Here is a 16,206-nt window from a genome sequence, read left to right as displayed (position 1 = left end):
GCCGTGGCCTGCTGTCGCCTGCGCAGCGTTCCTCCCGCTGCCACACCAGCTGCCCGAAGCCTGCGCCCGCTCCGCGTGCCGCGTTCATCTCGGCGCCGCTCAAGCACACGTTACGCCACGGCCAGGCGAGAGCGCCTAGACCTCTGCATGCTGGAGCTGCGAGCTTGGACCCCCGACCGCTCGGTCGTTTCTCGGCTCCGCGAGCGGCGGCCTGGTGAATTCCGCTGCGACCCTGCTTGCACCGCAATCACAATGCGCTCCATCTCAAGGCGCCGCTGCTTCTGTGCCAAGCACAGGCGAACGTGGTGCGGCGTGCGATCCTCGTGCTGCGTTTCGGGAGCCGGAATGCCGTTCGTGCGAGCCGTGTGCCGCCGGTGAGTGCGCTGAGCGGCCCACCAGAGCGCAGCAGCAGAATGCAGCTGCAGACACCTCAGGGCAGGAGGACCAACTCCGTGAATGCGGCGCACACGCTCTCTCGTCCGGGTCGGCAGTGTTTCATGAGCACTCGCCCGGCTGCGCTCGACGACGACGACAACGACGCCAAGCGTGCGCGCGCGGAATGCTGCACGGCCGTCGCCCGCTTGGCGAGCGCTGCGATGACGTTTGCGCCATGTCATCGACGCCCGATGCGCGCCATATGGGTGAATAGCTACTCTGTCGATTGGGCCTTGCGACGGCGTCGCCAATGGGCTCCCGACGGAACGAGAGGCTCGTGTATCGCGGGCCAAGTCGGATGCGCGCCAGCCGACCAAGGCAACGTCAGGAGCGGCCGCGACGTGTCCTGCGCCGAGCGCTGCTTCCGTCGGAAGCACCCAAGAACACGGCGCGTGCATGCATCGCGCAATGGCGGCCTGCACCTTGGACAGCACAGCGCTGCACGCCTGCAAGCGAGGATGACGTGGGTTGTTGTGATGCAGCGCGGGCTGGAGGCGTCGACGGGGCTCGTTTCGGCGGTGGCGCGGGCACCTGCGAGCGTCACGCCGGCGGATCCTCCACCTGATGCTGCGCCGCCACCCCAACCGCTGCGCAGAGGCCTCGCGGCTCCGAACCGCCCGACGCGCACCACTGCAGCGGTGCCCGATGGCGCTGAGACAAAGGAGAGCGCAGAGAAGCGTGCGTTCGTCGCGCGCTGTTGCCGCAGACTCACTTGCGTCGCGCGCCGAGAAAATTGTGGCGCTGCCGCCACGCTCTGCTGGGCGCTGAGGACTCCTCGTGGCTTCGGTGCTGCCTCATGCTGCGCTCCGCCTTCGCGCGCAGAGCGGGCCGCCAAACCAATGCATGTGCGCACGCACGCCGCAGCACAGCAAGCGCGCGAGCCGGCTCCGCCTTGACATGGACCGCTGCGAGGCGGACTCTTGACCTCTGAGGTCGTCTGTCCGTCCGTCTATCGGCATGCAGTGTGCATCTCCACCACACGTGCACGCCCAGGCCCCCCGATGATCATGTCTCGGCGCGAACGCCGGCGCCGCAGCGCCACCTCCGCGACGGAGGCGGCGCCGGCAGCTGGACCTACACCAACAGGCCCCGCTCTGAGGCTGCTCGTGCTCTCATGTCTGTCCTTCGGCATTTACGCCGGATGTCCTCACGCTGCAAGATGTATCGGAAGCTGAGATGCTGGGAATTGCGGCCGCACAGCGGACAGGTCAGATTTTGACGCCGACCGGCGATGGACGTCTGCAAGGTGGGACAGCAGGGCGACAAGCGCCGACTGGAATGCATCCGAGGCTGTTGGAGGAGGACAGGACGCTGTCTGGCTCGCTCGTCGGCCGATGGGCCTGCCGTTCGAGCCGGCGATCACGGACGGGCGGTCGATTCTTATTGTTCGAGCATGCCTGGAGGTCGACGACATGCCAGTCGGAGCCACGAGAATCAATGAGGAAAGACGGCGTCGTCGAGCGATCTCAGCAGCAGCGGTCACGTTGACCCTGCCCCTGCGTGATCCGCCGCTCTCCATCGTACGACCGAGAGAAGCATCGGCGGCGCGTCATCAGGAGCAGGTGCCCAGACGACTGCAGGCACAACGGTCGGAACGCCGAGCGGCGCTCAGGGCCCAGGATCGTCCAGACGTGCGACCGTCGCTGCCCTTGAGCCTTCGCATTCGTCGATTGCTGAGGCTCGCTCGACTTGCGCAGCCCTTGCTGCTGCGGCCGCTGCCCTAGCGTCTCTCCCACGCACTCGCCTGCTTGTCCCGCGACGGAGGGGGTCCCTGACAGCGGCGCGGACCGCACGCAGCAGCGCGCGGCGGCACGCGCGACACCGGACGCGGCGGCCTCCGCGTCCACGCCAGATCCGGCCTCAGCAGACGTTGCTTCGAGCGAGGCCCAGCGAAGGGTCAGAGATCGCATGCCGTGTGCGGCAGCGAGCGGATGGCCTGATCTTCGCTCACTAAGACTGCTGCGGTGAGCCGCTGCTGTGAGCTCACCGTCGCTCGCCTCCTTCTCTGGCACCCGCCGTCAGCGGCCAGAAGCTCCCAGGCCAGCCCCAGGGGCGCAGCCGCTGCCTGTCGTGCCTGGCTGAGCCACTCCCGGCCTGTTCCGGGCTCCGGCGCGCAGCTCGGGAGAGCAAGCTCCGGTTCGGACGTGCCTCGTCTCGCCGCCATCACTCGACGCTTTCGCGCGGCCTGCGTCGACGGCAAAGGCAGCAGACGTGGCTCGCGTGTGCGCACCGTGCCGCAGCTGCGGCACCCTGCGGCCTGAGCCCCGAGCGTGGGGGCGTCGGCAAAAGCGCCGGGCGCGCTGCAGGTGCGTCGGACGGTGCTGCGTTCGGTGCGTCGTCGCTAGGGTTCCCCACGCTGCACTTGATGCTCCGTCCGCTCCCGTTTGCCCGGCGCGGGCCCTGGCAAGGTGCAGAGAAGGGCTCTGCTCGGACGAGAGGCGGCGCTGCCGTGCGAGAGCGCCGCCTCGCACAGCACAGCAGCGGGCCCCGCGCGTGCGACTCCCGCCGTAAGACGTCTCAAGCGCCAACTCCGCGCGAGCAACACCTCCTTGAGCGCGCTGCGCGTGGCCGGCGGCTCGGAGTGGGAAGAGGCGGCTGGATGAGCTTCCGCAGCGCGTGCCGGGCGCCGGGCCTCGCCGCCGCCGCCGCCATCAGGGTGCAGCGAGCAGCAGCGGCAAGTGCAGCGCTGCATGCTGCGAACGAGACGCCGCGAGAGGGATCGGCGAGAGCAACAGAGAGGCGGCAAGGAGGGACCATGGCAGGGCATGGCAGAGGCCGTGCCGCGCGGCAGGCTGGCAGGAAAGCAACGACGGGCCGCGCGCCGCGCGAGGGGCAGCCGCTCAGAGCCGCCTTTCAGCTCCCAGAGCGGCACGCACGCAGCGCCGGGAGCATCGCAGCAGCAGCACACCGGCCGCCGGCCAGTGCGGGAGCAACAGGGGTGCCGAAGCAGCAAGGCACAGCGCAGAGTGCACTTTGGGGTGCCGGTGCGGCGGGCAGCGCACGCGAGCAGCGAGTCAAAGTCAGGCGAGAGGAGGCGCGCAGCCAAGGCGGGCTGTGCTGGACGCTGGCGCGGCAGGCGACGAGAGGCCCGCGCGCGCGCGTCGCCGCCGGCTGAGGGGCCGCGCGCGGCGGCGCGACACGCAGCCGGCGACGGCGGAGCTGCTGCTGACCGACGCGCTGCCTGCTGTTGCTGCGCCTGTGCGCACGCGGCGGCCGCGTGATGCTCGAGTCGACGGCGACGACGAGCAGCAGCATCGCCCTTCCGCTCCACCGCCTCTGCCGCGCACCACCATCTTTGCCGGCTTCCACCATACTCACTCACTCCACTCTTCGTGCACGTCGCACGCCCTGCACGACCTGCCACGCGCGCCGCTCGGCCGCACCGCTCCCTCACGCCCGGCTTCTCGCGCAGCTGCGAGTCAGGCGGCACCTGTCTCTCGTCGGCCCGCGTGCGCTGCCTGCTCGACGCCTCTCTCGGACCGGAGCGGATCTTGATACCCTCATCGCGGCGCTCCTGTCGCGCACTCCTCGCTGCTGCCCAGAGCAGCTCCGCGCACTCAGCTGGCGCACCGCAGGCGCAGTCCTGCGCTCCTGTCATCGTTCCTGAGCTCAGCGGCCTGCCATCATAGGTGAGTGTTCACATCACCACTTCGGAGAGCAGGCCAGGCCAGCTGCGCACGGCACGCGACAGCAGCTCGCTGACACGGGCTCCTACAGCCAGCCTTATCGAGATCCGCGTTCCCTGCCGCGAGCCGTGCCACAGCTCCGCTGTGAGCCTGCGCGAGATTCGGCGTGCCGATGCCGTCTGCGCATTCAGCCGCGGGCGCTGCGGCGCCCGATGCGACGGCCGCTGCGTCTGCGTCTAGCACAGCAGCGACGCCCGAGAAGCGGCGCCCGCCAGCGCTGGCGTTCTGGCAGAATCGCACGCGCAAGCTCAGCGGGCCGAGCGCAGACTCGTCCGCTCCGTCGTCCTCGTCCATCGAGGCGCCTCCGCCCGTGCCGCGCCTGCGCTCGACCAACTCGGTCCGTGCACCTGGCTTGCGCCACACCCCCTCGACCTCCGCCTCTCCGCCAAAAGCCAGCGATGCAAGCGCGCAGCTGCATGGCTCGCCGGTCTTCGGCTTGGACCAGGAGGTAGCCGAGGAGGATCGGCGCTTCGCTGAGGCTCTGTCTTTGGGTGCCTCGGCGCCTTCAGGATCTCCGATGCAGCTCGCCGATGTGCCGCTCGAGCTGAGCGCGGCAGTGTCTCGCTCCAGCTCCCGCTCGAGTGCCACCTCGCGTGGCGCGCTGCCGAATGCGAGCGGCGCGCCGGCGGTCGAGTCTGAAGCGACGCCTCGGCGTGCGCAGGCCGACGTTGAGGCCGGTGCATCGCGGCAAGGCGCCACGCTGCACCGCAAAGGCGCCAGCACTGGCTCCGCCGTCTCGGCCGAGTCTCATTCTGGTGTGTCAGGACGCGGCAGTCAGACGGGCATTATCGATGCACACACTGGCCCGAGCTCGGTCGCGGACGCGCGCGCAGCGACCGGACACAGCGATGTCACCTCGAGCTCGCAGATCAGCGAAGTGCCCGACGCGCCTCGCAGGGACAGCGACGAGACTGCGGACGCGCCCCCGACAGGCGAGCCATCCTCTTCGGGCGAAGGCGAAGGCGATGCAGAGGCGTCGCAGGAGGAGCTGGGCAGCCCAGCAGATGCTGCGATCCGTGATGCTGCCCGAGCAAGGCGGAGGCGCCGTTTGCTCCGCGAGCAGGTGCGCAAACGGCAGATCAAGCGGCAAAGCACGGATGCACAGCGGCAGCATGGGGCGGAGGAAGATCCCACCCGCGACGACAGCGAGGAGGGCTCTGATAGCAGCGACGATCAGGCCTGGCCGAGCAGCTCGAAGGACGCAGATGCGGGGTCGCCGCTGCCCGGCCGGCTGCGACGCGCTCGCAGACTCTCTCCATCGACGGCCACACATAGTGGCACGAACGCGCCAGAGGTCAGGGCGGTGACACCCGGGGCCATCAGCAGCTCCGACTCCTTCTACGACGCCGCCCTGAGCCCGGAGAGCGGGAGCAGCTCTCCCGAGCGCCTCGTCTCCATGCTGTCACTCGACGATGCGCCCGACGACGGCCTGGACGAGCAGGATGCCCTTGGCAGCCGGCGCATGTCCGAAGACGGAGGCCTGACAAATTGGCTCCGCGTGTCGCCTCGTCCCTCCGAGATGGCTTCCTCAGCAACGCTGCGCCAGGACGCACTGGATGGCCAGCGATATCGCGACTACTCGCCGGCAGGAGCCCGCGACTCCTCCTCGCCCGCACGCACTCCCTCGACGGCACGGACGCAGTCGGCAGAATGGGGACCCGGCATGTACCAGTCGCCCGACTCGTCCATCAGCAGCGTGCCCACGCTCGACTCGCCACTGCCGTCACCGACCTCGCCCAACGCCTCCTTCATGCCCAGCCTGACGAGCCCGACTGCCTCACGCATGTTCGTCAAGCCGAGCGACGGGTACCATCGCGTCGCCCGCTACAGCGCGCTGCCGCCGCCTCGTCCCACACCTTCGATGCCGCCACCGCCGCCGCCCAAGGACCTGCCAGACTCGCGCAGCAGTGGCGCTGCAGACCGTGGCAGGACGCGCAGCCAGAGCTTGAGCCAGGCTGCGCTCGACATGGACGCGCAGGATGGGCGCGATGCCGGCCACGCTGGCCGCAGTACGAGTCAGACGCCGAGCTATCGCTCCCGCGACGGAAGTTCAAGCCTGCAGCCACCCTCGACGCGCCCGGCCATCAGCCGCCGCTCGTCCAGCTCGTCTGGCAGTGGTGCGCCTCTGCCGCCGACGAAGGAGGAAGACGCGCCGCCGCAGACGCCGCCGAAGCTCGAGCCATCGTCGCTCGGGCCGAATGGCACGATCCGCGGGCGTCCGCGTGGCGCCACAGTCGGCGCTGTCCCTGCAGCATCGTCCCCGTCTTCAGCAGGTCGCTTCAGCGTGCAGGCCCGCGCTCGCCCGCGCTCGATGCTCTGCAACGAGATGGTTGTGCCTGGCCTCGAGGGCGTCGCACGCAGCGAAGAGGATCACGACGGCAGCGACGATCCTTCAGCTCTGCTGGGCGTCCAAGCGGGAGACAGCTCGTCTACGCCTGCTGGATCATCGCCGGTCGACAATTCTGGGCAGAGTGAGGCGCCGAGTGCGGCCACGCGCACCTCGCTCGCAACGACGGCGCCATCTTTGAGCGGCTCGGCGCCGGACAAGTCGCGCACAGGCCTCAGCGGCGGCGACGGCGAGCTGAATGCGCGGCAGAACCAGCAGCTCCGGCGCAGTGTTGCGTTGGCTGTGGGTGGTCCGTCCGCGCACACCGCAGACTCGACGGAGCGCAGCGCGTCAAGCAGCAGTACGCCAGCCAGCTCCGCAGGCGCAGCTCTGAGCGCGGCAGGCGGAACAGGCACCAGCAGTGCACCTGGCGGCGCTGCTACGCCGGCCGGCTCGGCCAGTGCGGGCGCGCGCAGCCGCAGCGGCAGCACCGCCAGTCTGCTGCAGCAGGTGCAGCACCCGCCAAAGTCGCACGCCAGCTTCGTCATTGCCGTGGTGGGCCACCAAGGCGCGGGCAAGACGACCGTCATCAAGAAGGGCCTGCGGCAGTTTGGCCTGTCGAAGCCGAACGTCCTGTCGGAGAAGATTGCGTCGCACTCGACGATCTGCATCGTCGACCAGGAGCAACGCACGATTGAGGTGCTGGAGATCGATGCATCGGTGCTGCTCAACGGTCCCAGCAAGCGCTTCGCATGGCCGAAGTTCCTGCCGCACATCGACGCCATCATCCTCTGCTACGACGCGGCGCAGATCTCCTCGTTCCGCGGCATGTCTGAGCTTCTCGAGAACTTCGCGATGCACAGCCTCAGCACCGTGATGCTGGCGTGCAAGTCGGAGAGCTTCCCAAAGGCCGTCGACCCCTACTACGCCTCGGACATGGCTGCAGTGTACAATGTCGGCCTGGCCGAGTGCAGCGACCAGAGCGAGGAGGGCAAGAAGCGCATGCGCGACTGCTTTTCCTACCTCGTCAAGGAGGTGGCCAAGGCGCGAGCCGGACGCAAGGCTGCCTTCGATCCCGCTGCCCACCAGCTGCAGCAGCTGCACGGCTCGGCATCGACCACGGGCCCTGGCTCGAGCTCGCGAAAGATGAGCGATGCCACGACCGCCTCTCTTGACTCGAGCCGGACGTCCTCGGCGAGTCAGCAGAACAGCCCGGCTCTCAGCTCCGCCGGCTACTCTTCGAGCAACGAGAACCCAGGCTTCTCGCGTGCGACGCAGGGCGCTGCACAGTCGAGCGGACACGACGTGCGCAACACCGCGCGCAAGCTCAGCGATGCCACGACGATGTCGGTCGATGCTCCTTCGCTCACCGGCAGCAACTCGGAAGACGAGGCAGCGCTGCAGCAGAGCATCTCGAAGGCTCAGCTCGGCCTGCAGAGCGCAAAGACTGCCGGCGGCTACGTCTCCATCGAGGAGCTGTGGGAGAAGCTCTTCTTTGCAGCCGTGTCGGGCGACGACGAGCGCTTCCTGCTCATGTTCATGGTCTTCTACCGCGGCTTCGCACGGCCTATCGAGCTGCTGCGCCAGCTTGTTGCGCGCTTCGATGCTCTGTCGAGCAGCGAGCGCTCGGACGGCGTAATGATTCGCTTCTCGCTGATGAGGTAAGTTCTCCTGTGATGTTGCCATGCAGCGCTTGTGCTGACCACTACCCGTCTCAGATTGACTGCCATGCTTGGCGACTGGATGCAAGACTACCCTGGCGACCTGTCGGCGCCGGACACGTACAGCGAGCTGTGCGACTTCTTCCAGCGCCTGCTGCAGCACCCGTCTACCATGCACATCGCCAGCCCTCTGCAGCCGCACCTCGAAGCACTTCGCTTCGCGCCCGACCCTGATGCCGCATGGAGCAAGAACCAGGACAACGACAAGCCGCGCTCCGTCGCGGCCGATGTGCCGCCCGTGCGCCCCTCTCTGCTTGGCGCCGACGGCCAGACGCTGGCGCCCTCGAGCAGCACCCTGGTCGCCAGCTCCCAGTCCGGCTCGTACAGCATGGACAACAGCTCGCAGGAGGTGCTGCGCTCGCGGGCATACTCCGACAGCTCGGCAGCCAGTGGCTCGGCGATCGATTCGGCTCAGCTCTCGCGACCCTCCTTGGAGCACCGCGACTACAGCTACTCGGACGCGCAGACATCGAGCGACAGTGGCGTCAAGTCTGCGGCTGCCAGCATCAGCAGCGCTCCGCACGCGGCCTCGTCTGGCGTGTCCGGCGGCTACCCTGCTCAACAGTCGGCGTCCGACACGGCCCTGGCGCCGCCGCCGGCCAACGTCAACTCCGCCGTGGCTGCCACGCCAGAGGGCCTGACGAACGCGCGCAAGACGGCACTGCGCGGCATCTCGAATGCACTGGCGGACACCGACGAGGAGGTGATCGCAGCCGAGCTGACGCGCATCGAGTGGAACCTCTTCTGCGCCATCCGGCCACGCGACTTGCTGCGACACATCCTTGCCTCGCGCGAGCTGCGCGAGAAGAACGGGCCGGTCGCGCGCTCGATTGCGCACTTCAACTACGTCTCCGCCTGGGTGTGCACGATGATCCTCGTGCAGGGCAAGATCAAGCACCGCGCACGCATGCTGGAGAAGTTCATGAGCATCGCTGCGATCCTGCGGCACAGCAACAACTACAACACGCTGCACGCCGTGCTCGCCGGCCTCGGCAACGCCTCGGTGCATCGCCTCAAGCACACGCGCGAGCTGCTCAACGGCAAGGCCGTCAACAAGGTGTACCTCTCGCTCGCGCGCCTGATGGGCAGCGATCGCAGCTTCGCCGCCTACCGTCTTGCGCTCGAGAACTCCGAGGGCCGCACCATCCCTTACCTGTGAGTCTGCGCACACCAGTCCAGTTCGCGGTCCGCACTGACACCCCTCGCAGCGGCGTGCATCTGCAGGACATCCTCTCGCTCTCCGACGGCAACCCGTCGAAGCGCGCGAGCGACGACATGGTGCACTGGCGCAAGTTCAGCCTCATGGACGAGGCCGTCATGGCCATCGTGCGCTGCCAGCAGCACGAGCGCGGCATGGCGCGCGCCAACACCAGCGTCGAGCGCCTCATCGTCGACCTGCCGCTCCTCGACGAGGAGGAGATGTACCAGCGCTCGCTGCAGGTCGAGCCTCGCGCACAGACCGGACCGGCTGCGCTCACGTCGAGCAAGATCAAGGGCTTCTTCGCCTGATCCCGGACTCCTCATTTCCCCATATCTCTCCTCGCCTCCTCTCACTCGGCGCTACCGACTGCTTCCACCCGCTCTCACGACCCTTCTCTCTCACGCCCTCGCTCACTCCCTGCAGCACTGTCCCACTCCGTCACCCTATATATGCGGCCTCATAGCTCTGCGCGCCCCCCTTCACGGCGTCCGTGCTGCATCCCACTGCGCCGCCTTCTCGGCCTCGCTTCTGTTCCGCGCCACGATACGCGCGGTCCCTCTCCCTTGCTCAGTCACTCCCCTTCCTCACGCTGTATTCATTCTCTCCATCCACCGATGGCCACTCAAGCATCTGTTCGCGCCCTCCAGGCCTGTGCGATGAGGTGGACGCGCACTGGAGCCGGCACAGTCGGGGCGGCGGGCGCAGCCAGGCGCATGTAGCTCCTCGTAGCTCGGCACACGAAGCAGGCGCATAAGACCAAGGCTGCATGCCAGCGCACGCTCGCATCGCTCCTTCCACACCGTGCATTCCTCTCATGGACCCTTAGCACCGGGCGCCGAGGCGAATGGGAACGGCTCGCTCGGCACCTCGCCGGGTGCGCGCTCATGCGGAAAGGGGAAGGGGTTGTGGGCGCGTGCCTCGGCGATCAGTCCATCGAGTTGCTTCTCCGAGACAGCCCGCTGGAGGAGGAGCGTCAGCTCTTCCGTTTCTGTGCATCTGCCGGGGCTTCCGTCTGCGCTCGGCCGTCTCGCAGCGTCACGGTACCGTGTGACAGACAGTCAAGCTCGCGTGCAAGAGCAAGAAGGAGCATCGTCGAGATGGCCGGACCGCTCGCAGTCTTCGCCTCTGTCCTGTCCATCGGCAGAGCTGTGCCGGTCATGTGCAGTCGGGCAGCCAAGTAAAGGCACGAGAGCCTTCAGGTGTGGCATACAGCCGCCGTGCACCGCCCTGCTGCCTGCCGAGATCTACTCACCGTGACGCATTTCCGGTACTCCTCCCACATGCCGCCGCACTCGCCGTCGAGCCGCTCCTTGAGGCTCTGGCGCTTCGCCGCCTCGTCCTGCCCTGCTGCCGGCGCCTGCTCCTTCTTTCCGCGGCCCCACATCGACGACGATGACGACTCCTGGGGCTGCGCTGCGGCGGACGCGGTGCCCGAGCCAGGCAGGGCAAGGTAGTCGACGAGCCAGGAGTGGAAGCAGGAGTCATAGCGGTGCTTGAGCGGCGTGCACTCGGGCGACATGGACGACATGAGCCCGAGGCCGGCAGGCCCTGCCGACGACGACGAGGCCTGGCTGCTCTGTGGTTGAGACATGGCTGCGGCGGCCAGAGCGGTGTGAGGGTGAGAAGAGAGCAACGCGGCCGCATACACACGCGCAGCAGCCGAGCGAGACGCGCTCATCTTTCAGCAGCTTGGCCTGTGCGCCGGCTGCGCGCCATCTCGATCTCGCGTTAACGACGGCCCGCTCCGGTGCGGCAATGCAGTTATGGCTACAGCTCTCAGCCTTCTGACAAGATGAATCGACAGCAAGAAGAGCCACAGACGGCCACCGCTCACGCCCTGACGGCCGCATCGCTGCGGGTGCAAGCGCAATCGCGCAGCAGCCGGACAACCTGCGAAACCTTCACACAACAGACACAGAAGGAACAAGCAAGCACGATGACATTCCACGCCGTCACAGGGTCCAGCAGACCAGCCGGCGGGTCTAGGCAGGAGCAAGAGGGTGTCAGCGACCTGTCTGCAGCCCGCATCTCCGAGCGTCCACGGCGAGAGCGCGCAGCAGCAGCAGCAGCAACAGCACAGCAGCGCGGCGCAAAGGTCAGATAGGAGCAAAAGACTAATTTTGAAAGATGAAGGTTTGTCACTCAGTGCGCTAGTACGCTCGGCGTGAACTATTTGGTATGTTGGTCATCCTGCTGCGCGCGCTGCTGTGCTGTGCTGGCTGCTGCTGCTGTTGCGCTCGACGCCCGGCGCCGGCCCGCGGCCGTGCTCGTTCGCAGGCGGCGCCCGGCTGCACGACGTGTGCTGCGAGAGGCGCAGAGTCGGCGAGATACTCACAGGTCGAGAGGTGCACGCCGGTCGCTCAGCTCACAGAGCGGCGCCCGGCGTGGGTTGGTGTCGGGAAGGAGGAAGCACGGCGGGCGAGGCGCGTTTCTCTTCGCCGCACCGCTGCGAAGCGAGGACGCGCGGCACGTGACCCATCTCACGCTCGCGATGCCATGCCTCTGCGCGCGATGCATCCTCCTCGCTCCGCCTCCGGAAGGCAACCCAGGCAGGGAGCCCATCCATTCACACCCATCCTGCATGATGCATGCGACCCGCGAACAGCGCCTGTGGAGCTATGATCTGCGCTGGGCAGCGTCGGGCGTCCGGCCGAGCCGTCCGCTTGCCGTGCTTGGCGTGCGCTTACATAAGCTGGAGTTATCAGATCGCTAGCGCCTCGCCTACGGGCTGTCAAGCGTCTGCGCGGCGCACGCCTTCGGGGCGCCTCGCTTGACGTTTTGGCCGCCGCTGCGCCGTGAGCAAAAGTCCGGCGACGGCGCTGCGTGAGCCGGGTGCGGCCAAGCGGCCGCTTGACGGCCGGCGTTGCACCGCGGAACCAGCATGGTGAGAGCGCTGCCTTGCCTGCCAGAGTCAAGTCTGAGTTGATCCGTGGCAGGTGGGTGGCCTCGCTGCGCCGTGACCGGCCTTGCGCCAAGCCGCGAAGCGTCCGGGCCAGAAGGAGAGTGCGGCTGCGGCAGCAGAGCGGTGCGGCTCACCTCGCCTCGTCGCTGCCGCTGCACCGCTGCACCTTGCTGCACTCGTCCCGACTTAGCGGCTCACGGCATCCCGAGCCTGTCTGCTCTGCTGCGCCGGGTGCCGCAGCTCGCACGCCGTTCCGCTGTTCCGCCGGCAGGACGGCCGCCCGGTGCTTTTAGAACACTCGGACGCACTGCAGCCGGACGACGACGGCCGCACATTCCGGCGCCTCTCTGTGAGCACGAAGAGCTGCTCGACGAAGCGCCCGCATCGGCTAGCTCGTGTAAGAGCGAGGCCGCCTCATCGTTGCCGCAGCAAGGCCACCTTGTGCCTGAGTGAGGGCAGAAGTCGTGCCACCTCCTTTGCACGTTGGCCGTGCGCTCGTGCTGGACACTCTCTCTGCCAGCACCTTGGGCGCCCAACTGCGTCATTTGGGGCTTTTCATCACCAGCTCGCAGGGCCGAGGGTCGCGCGCAAGAGGGGGTTGGCAGGCGGCCGTCTGTGCGGCAGGCGGGTGCCGCGTCTGCGAGGCGCGCCGCGGCCGGCTGTGCGCCTGCGCCCGCGCGAGGCGGGCCGCGTTATCAGATCGGCAGCGCGCCCGTCTGCCCTCCGTTCTTCCACTCTCCCACACCCGCGCGCCGCACGCTCGCAGCACACACTCCGCCCGACGCACCGCTCGCTGCCGCCGCCGCCGTCGTCTGCACACAGCACACGCCGCAGGCTTGCCGCAGCGCACGCCTTGCGAGACTCTGGCTCAGACGGAGGCGGCATAGCGCCGGCCGCCGCGCGCTGTGCGCCATGGTGCTGTTGAAGATCAAGGGCGTGAGTGGGCGTGCTGCAGAGCGGCGACGACTTCAAAGGCGAGTGGAGCACGCTGCATCAGTGCTGACAGTTCGTTGGCAGAACAAGCCCTTCGGCCCGTATGCCTGCACTGGCGATGCCGAGTCGCTCAACAAGACCTGGCGCGCGGCCATGGTGTCGCGCGACGTGCTCGAGCACGGCGAGCGTCTCTCGAACCTCGGATGGCGCATGTACCACATGCGTGCCAATATGGTGCCGGTGAGCCTTCAGTCGGCAATAAGCGCGCTCTCGCCCAGCTGCTGACCAAACCGCAGCCAACGGAGGACGATGACGCGCGGAGGCCCGGACGCAAGGAGTTCGCGAGATGTGCGCGTGTGACCGTCGATGCGCTCGAGCGAAGCAAGGCTCGGCCTGTGCACAGCCTGACGCTGCCAGAGTTCAGCGCCGAGGTGGGCCGGAAGCTGAAGGAGCGCGCGGAGAAGAGAGCAGCAGAACGACACCGCGCCGCGCGGGCACGGCCGCGATCGCGCCAGCCGAGCAGTGCTGCCACGCCGTCCTCGTCGGCCGCAGCCACGCCGACGAGCTACGACCTGAAGGGAAAGGGCAGAGCATCGAGTGAGATCTCGTCGCAGGTGAGTTGCAAACGTCGCAGCCGGTGTGAAGTGCCTTGCTCAGACTGCTTCACAGCCTCTGCGTCGCCTGGCCGGCGCTTCGTCGCGGCCGCCGGAGCAGCGACTCTGGCACACCGTGCCGGCGCCGTCGTACGTCAACATTGCTGAGGAGACGGGCGCAGTGTCAGAGCCAGCATGGAGCATCGAGTCAATCGAGGCTGCCGAGCGCGAGTTGGCCGCACAAGGCGTGGACCTCGAGGCGCCCAGCCTGGCCATTCTCGCCGACATGAAGCGTGCCGAGCTGGCGCGTCAATGCGCCGCACGCAACGCTGCCTTTGCTCGTCGGCAAGGAGGCAGTCGAGACGCAGCATCATCGTCGACGTCGATGGACATGCAGCCACAGCAGCGCTTTGCAGACGCCGCGTCTGCTGGCCAGGGCCCGGATGGGCTCAGCCCGCTCACGTTCGCTCCGCCGTTTGCGATGCCTTTCTCGGCTCCACAGACGCAGCAGCAGCAGCAGCAACAGCAGCAGCCGGCTCTGCAGTCGGCGCTGCTGGCCTTCCTGACGCAAGCGCTCATGGCGTTCCAGGCAGGCCAAGTGCCTCCTCAACTCGCGCACCTCTTCGCCCAAGCTCAGCAGGGCGTCAGCGCGGGGCCCCAAGGCCAGCAAGCGCAGCATCCACCGCCGCCACCACCACCCGACGCAGAGCGGATGCATCCGCAAAGCCCTTTCACACACTTTCAAGGACCTCATCGCCCGTCGATGGACCTGACTCCTTCGTATGAGCAGCCGATGCAGAACGCCGCACCGATGCAGGATCCGTTTGGCATGCACCACTCTGCGACGCACGCCTCATTCTTTGGGCCCGAGACGCCGCAGCAACAAGCCGTACGGCCGCCTCTGCATGCTGCACACAGCTTCGACGGGCCGCTGCTGCCTAGCGCATTCGAGCAGCAGGCGCCACAGCATCACATGGCCCAGCAGCACCAGCCGCACATGGCGCCTTCGATGGTCTCGTCCCTCAGCATGCCTGGCACGCCGCAGTCCTTCGCCGGCACCGGTGGCCCTTTCGCGTTCGGCTCGTCGCCGGCCGAGTCCAGTCGCACGCGCACGAAGACGAGCGGCAGTGCCGCAGGCTCTCCCATGACCTTTGGCGCCAGCACCAGTACGACGATCGACGATTCCAAGCCGTCGACGCCAGCAGCGGGATCGGTCAAGGAGGATCGCTCCAAGCCCGAGTGCTCCAACTGCGGCGCCACCTCGACACCTCTTTGGCGACGCGACTCGAACCTTGCTTTGCAGTGCAATGCCTGTGGTCTATACCTGAAGCTGCACAAGGGTGAGAGCTGTGACTGTGCTGTCATGACCACGACGCTGACACGAGTGACAGTCCCGCGACCGCGTGAGCTCAAGCAAAAGCGAGCCGAGCGCGTTGCCAAGCAAGCAGCGAACGCCGCTGCTGCGGCAAATACCCCGAACGCAGGAGGAGGTGGCGAAGGCTCCAGCTCGGCCGCCAGAAGCGGCCCGACGAGCGGCACCGCAAGCGGCAGCACGACTGGTGAGGCTGCAGACTCGGACGAGTGGGTCGGGATTCATGCCGGCGCGTCGTGCGCGAACTGCGGCACCTCGACGACGCCGCTGTGGCGCAAGGACCCGGACGGCCGCATCATCTGCAACGCCTGCGGGCTGTACTACAAGCTGCACAGCGCTCATCGGCCCGTCGCGATGCGAGCCGACGTGATCCGCAAGCGTGCACGCTACGACAGCCGAGCTCCTCAGCCATCGCCCGCGCCCAGCGCACCGTCCGACCAGCAGATGGGCCCTCCGCGGCAGCCTCCGATGGCAGCGCCTGCGATGTCTGCGATGCCGTCGGGACTCACAGGCCAGCCTGGCTCGCCCTTCGGAGACACCAAGATGCACGAGCTGGCGACGCAGCACGATCCGACGATCTTCCTGCCGCCGGAGCTTCTGGACAGCCAGGCCTGTCCGATGGGCGCATGGGGCGAGGCGTGCTGCCAGAACCTGCCGATGGCGCAAGCTGCCGCGCTGGCTGTCTCGTCGCCTGCGTCAGCGTCACTGGCGGCCGCCGCACCGAACACGGCAGGCTCGCTTGGTGCTGCATCGAGCCCGTCGCCGAACGCTCTGACCGAAGCGCTACGCCAGCTTCTGGCTGGCGCGGCCACCTCGGGCCCGCGCAGCGGACCGGGAGCTCAGCAAGACTGGGCCGCCGCACTGGGTCTTGGTCCCATGTTCGACGGCCCGGCGCTGGATCCGGACCAGGCGCAAGCGCAAGCCTTCGCGCAAGCACAGGCACAGCAGCAGCAGCAGCAGCAGCAGCAGCAGCAGCAGCAGCAGCAGCAGCAGCAGCAGCAGCAGCAGCAGCAGCAGCAGCAGCAGCAGCAGCAGCA

General features: G+C 67.8%; 4 protein-coding genes across 4 annotated transcripts; 2 read left to right on the top strand and 2 right to left on the bottom strand.

Annotated features, from left to right (window-relative positions):
- Positions 1 to 1,614: 1,614 nt before the first annotated feature.
- FA09DRAFT_331965 (hypothetical protein) lies at positions 1,615 to 2,781 on the bottom strand. The gene has a single exon (XM_025743254.1). The coding sequence runs from the start codon at positions 2,343 to 2,345 to the stop codon at positions 1,902 to 1,904; it is 444 nt and encodes a 147-aa protein (XP_025595917.1). The 5' UTR covers positions 2,346 to 2,781; the 3' UTR covers positions 1,615 to 1,901.
- Positions 2,782 to 3,946: 1,165 nt separating this feature from the next.
- Positions 3,947 to 9,834, top strand: FA09DRAFT_135548 (ras GEF). Its single transcript, XM_025739096.1, has 4 exons — positions 3,947 to 4,064; positions 4,153 to 8,108; positions 8,166 to 9,323; positions 9,377 to 9,834. Exons 2-4 carry the CDS (start codon positions 4,234 to 4,236, stop codon positions 9,675 to 9,677), a joined length of 5,334 nt encoding a protein of 1,777 aa, XP_025595916.1. The 5' UTR covers positions 3,947 to 4,064; positions 4,153 to 4,233; the 3' UTR covers positions 9,678 to 9,834.
- Positions 9,835 to 9,951: 117 nt separating this feature from the next.
- FA09DRAFT_331962 (hypothetical protein) lies at positions 9,952 to 10,978 on the bottom strand. The gene is made up of 2 exons (XM_025743253.1): positions 10,622 to 10,978; positions 9,952 to 10,328 (listed from the first exon to the last, which is right to left on the bottom strand). Exons 1-2 carry the CDS (start codon positions 10,958 to 10,960, stop codon positions 10,182 to 10,184), a joined length of 486 nt encoding a protein of 161 aa, XP_025595915.1. The 5' UTR covers positions 10,961 to 10,978; the 3' UTR covers positions 9,952 to 10,181.
- A 3,963-nt stretch (positions 10,979 to 14,941) lies between these two features.
- On the top strand, positions 14,942 to 15,556 carry FA09DRAFT_301211 (glucocorticoid receptor-like (DNA-binding domain); the record flags this gene model as incomplete). Its single annotated transcript, XM_025740361.1, has 2 exons — positions 14,942 to 15,137; positions 15,297 to 15,556. Coding segments are annotated over 2 exons (456 nt in total), but the record flags the coding sequence as incomplete, so codon positions are not given.
- Between the last annotated feature and the right edge of the window lie 650 nt (positions 15,557 to 16,206).

This window comes from Tilletiopsis washingtonensis, assembly GCF_003144115.1.
Source record: "Tilletiopsis washingtonensis strain MCA 4186 unplaced genomic scaffold FA09scaffold_21, whole genome shotgun sequence".
In the NCBI taxonomy this organism is placed as follows: domain Eukaryota; kingdom Fungi; phylum Basidiomycota; class Exobasidiomycetes; order Entylomatales; genus Tilletiopsis; species Tilletiopsis washingtonensis.
Note: the sequence above shows the minus strand (reverse complement) of the source record. Positions and strands in the feature narration are given on the sequence as shown.

Bases quoted from the DNA above. Each gene is read 5' to 3' on its own strand.
- FA09DRAFT_331965 (XM_025743254.1), bottom strand. From the start codon at position 2,345: ATGCGATCTCTGACCCTTCGCTGGGCCTCGCTCGAAGCAACGTCTGCT.
- FA09DRAFT_135548 (XM_025739096.1), top strand. From the start codon at position 4,234: ATGCCGTCTGCGCATTCAGCCGCGGGCGCTGCGGCGCCCGATGCGACG. The intron at 8,109-8,165 runs GTAAGTTCTCCT...TACCCGTCTCAG, and splicing joins ATTCGCTTCTCGCTGATGAG to ATTGACTGCCATGCTTGGCG. The intron at 9,324-9,376 runs GTGAGTCTGCGC...CACCCCTCGCAG, and splicing joins GGCCGCACCATCCCTTACCT to CGGCGTGCATCTGCAGGACA.
- FA09DRAFT_331962 (XM_025743253.1), bottom strand. From the start codon at position 10,960: ATGTCTCAACCACAGAGCAGCCAGGCCTCGTCGTCGTCGGCAGGGCCT. The intron at 10,329-10,621 runs GTGAGTAGATCT...CTCCTCCTCCAG, and splicing joins AGTACCGGAAATGCGTCACG to CGGGCTGTCTCGGAGAAGCA.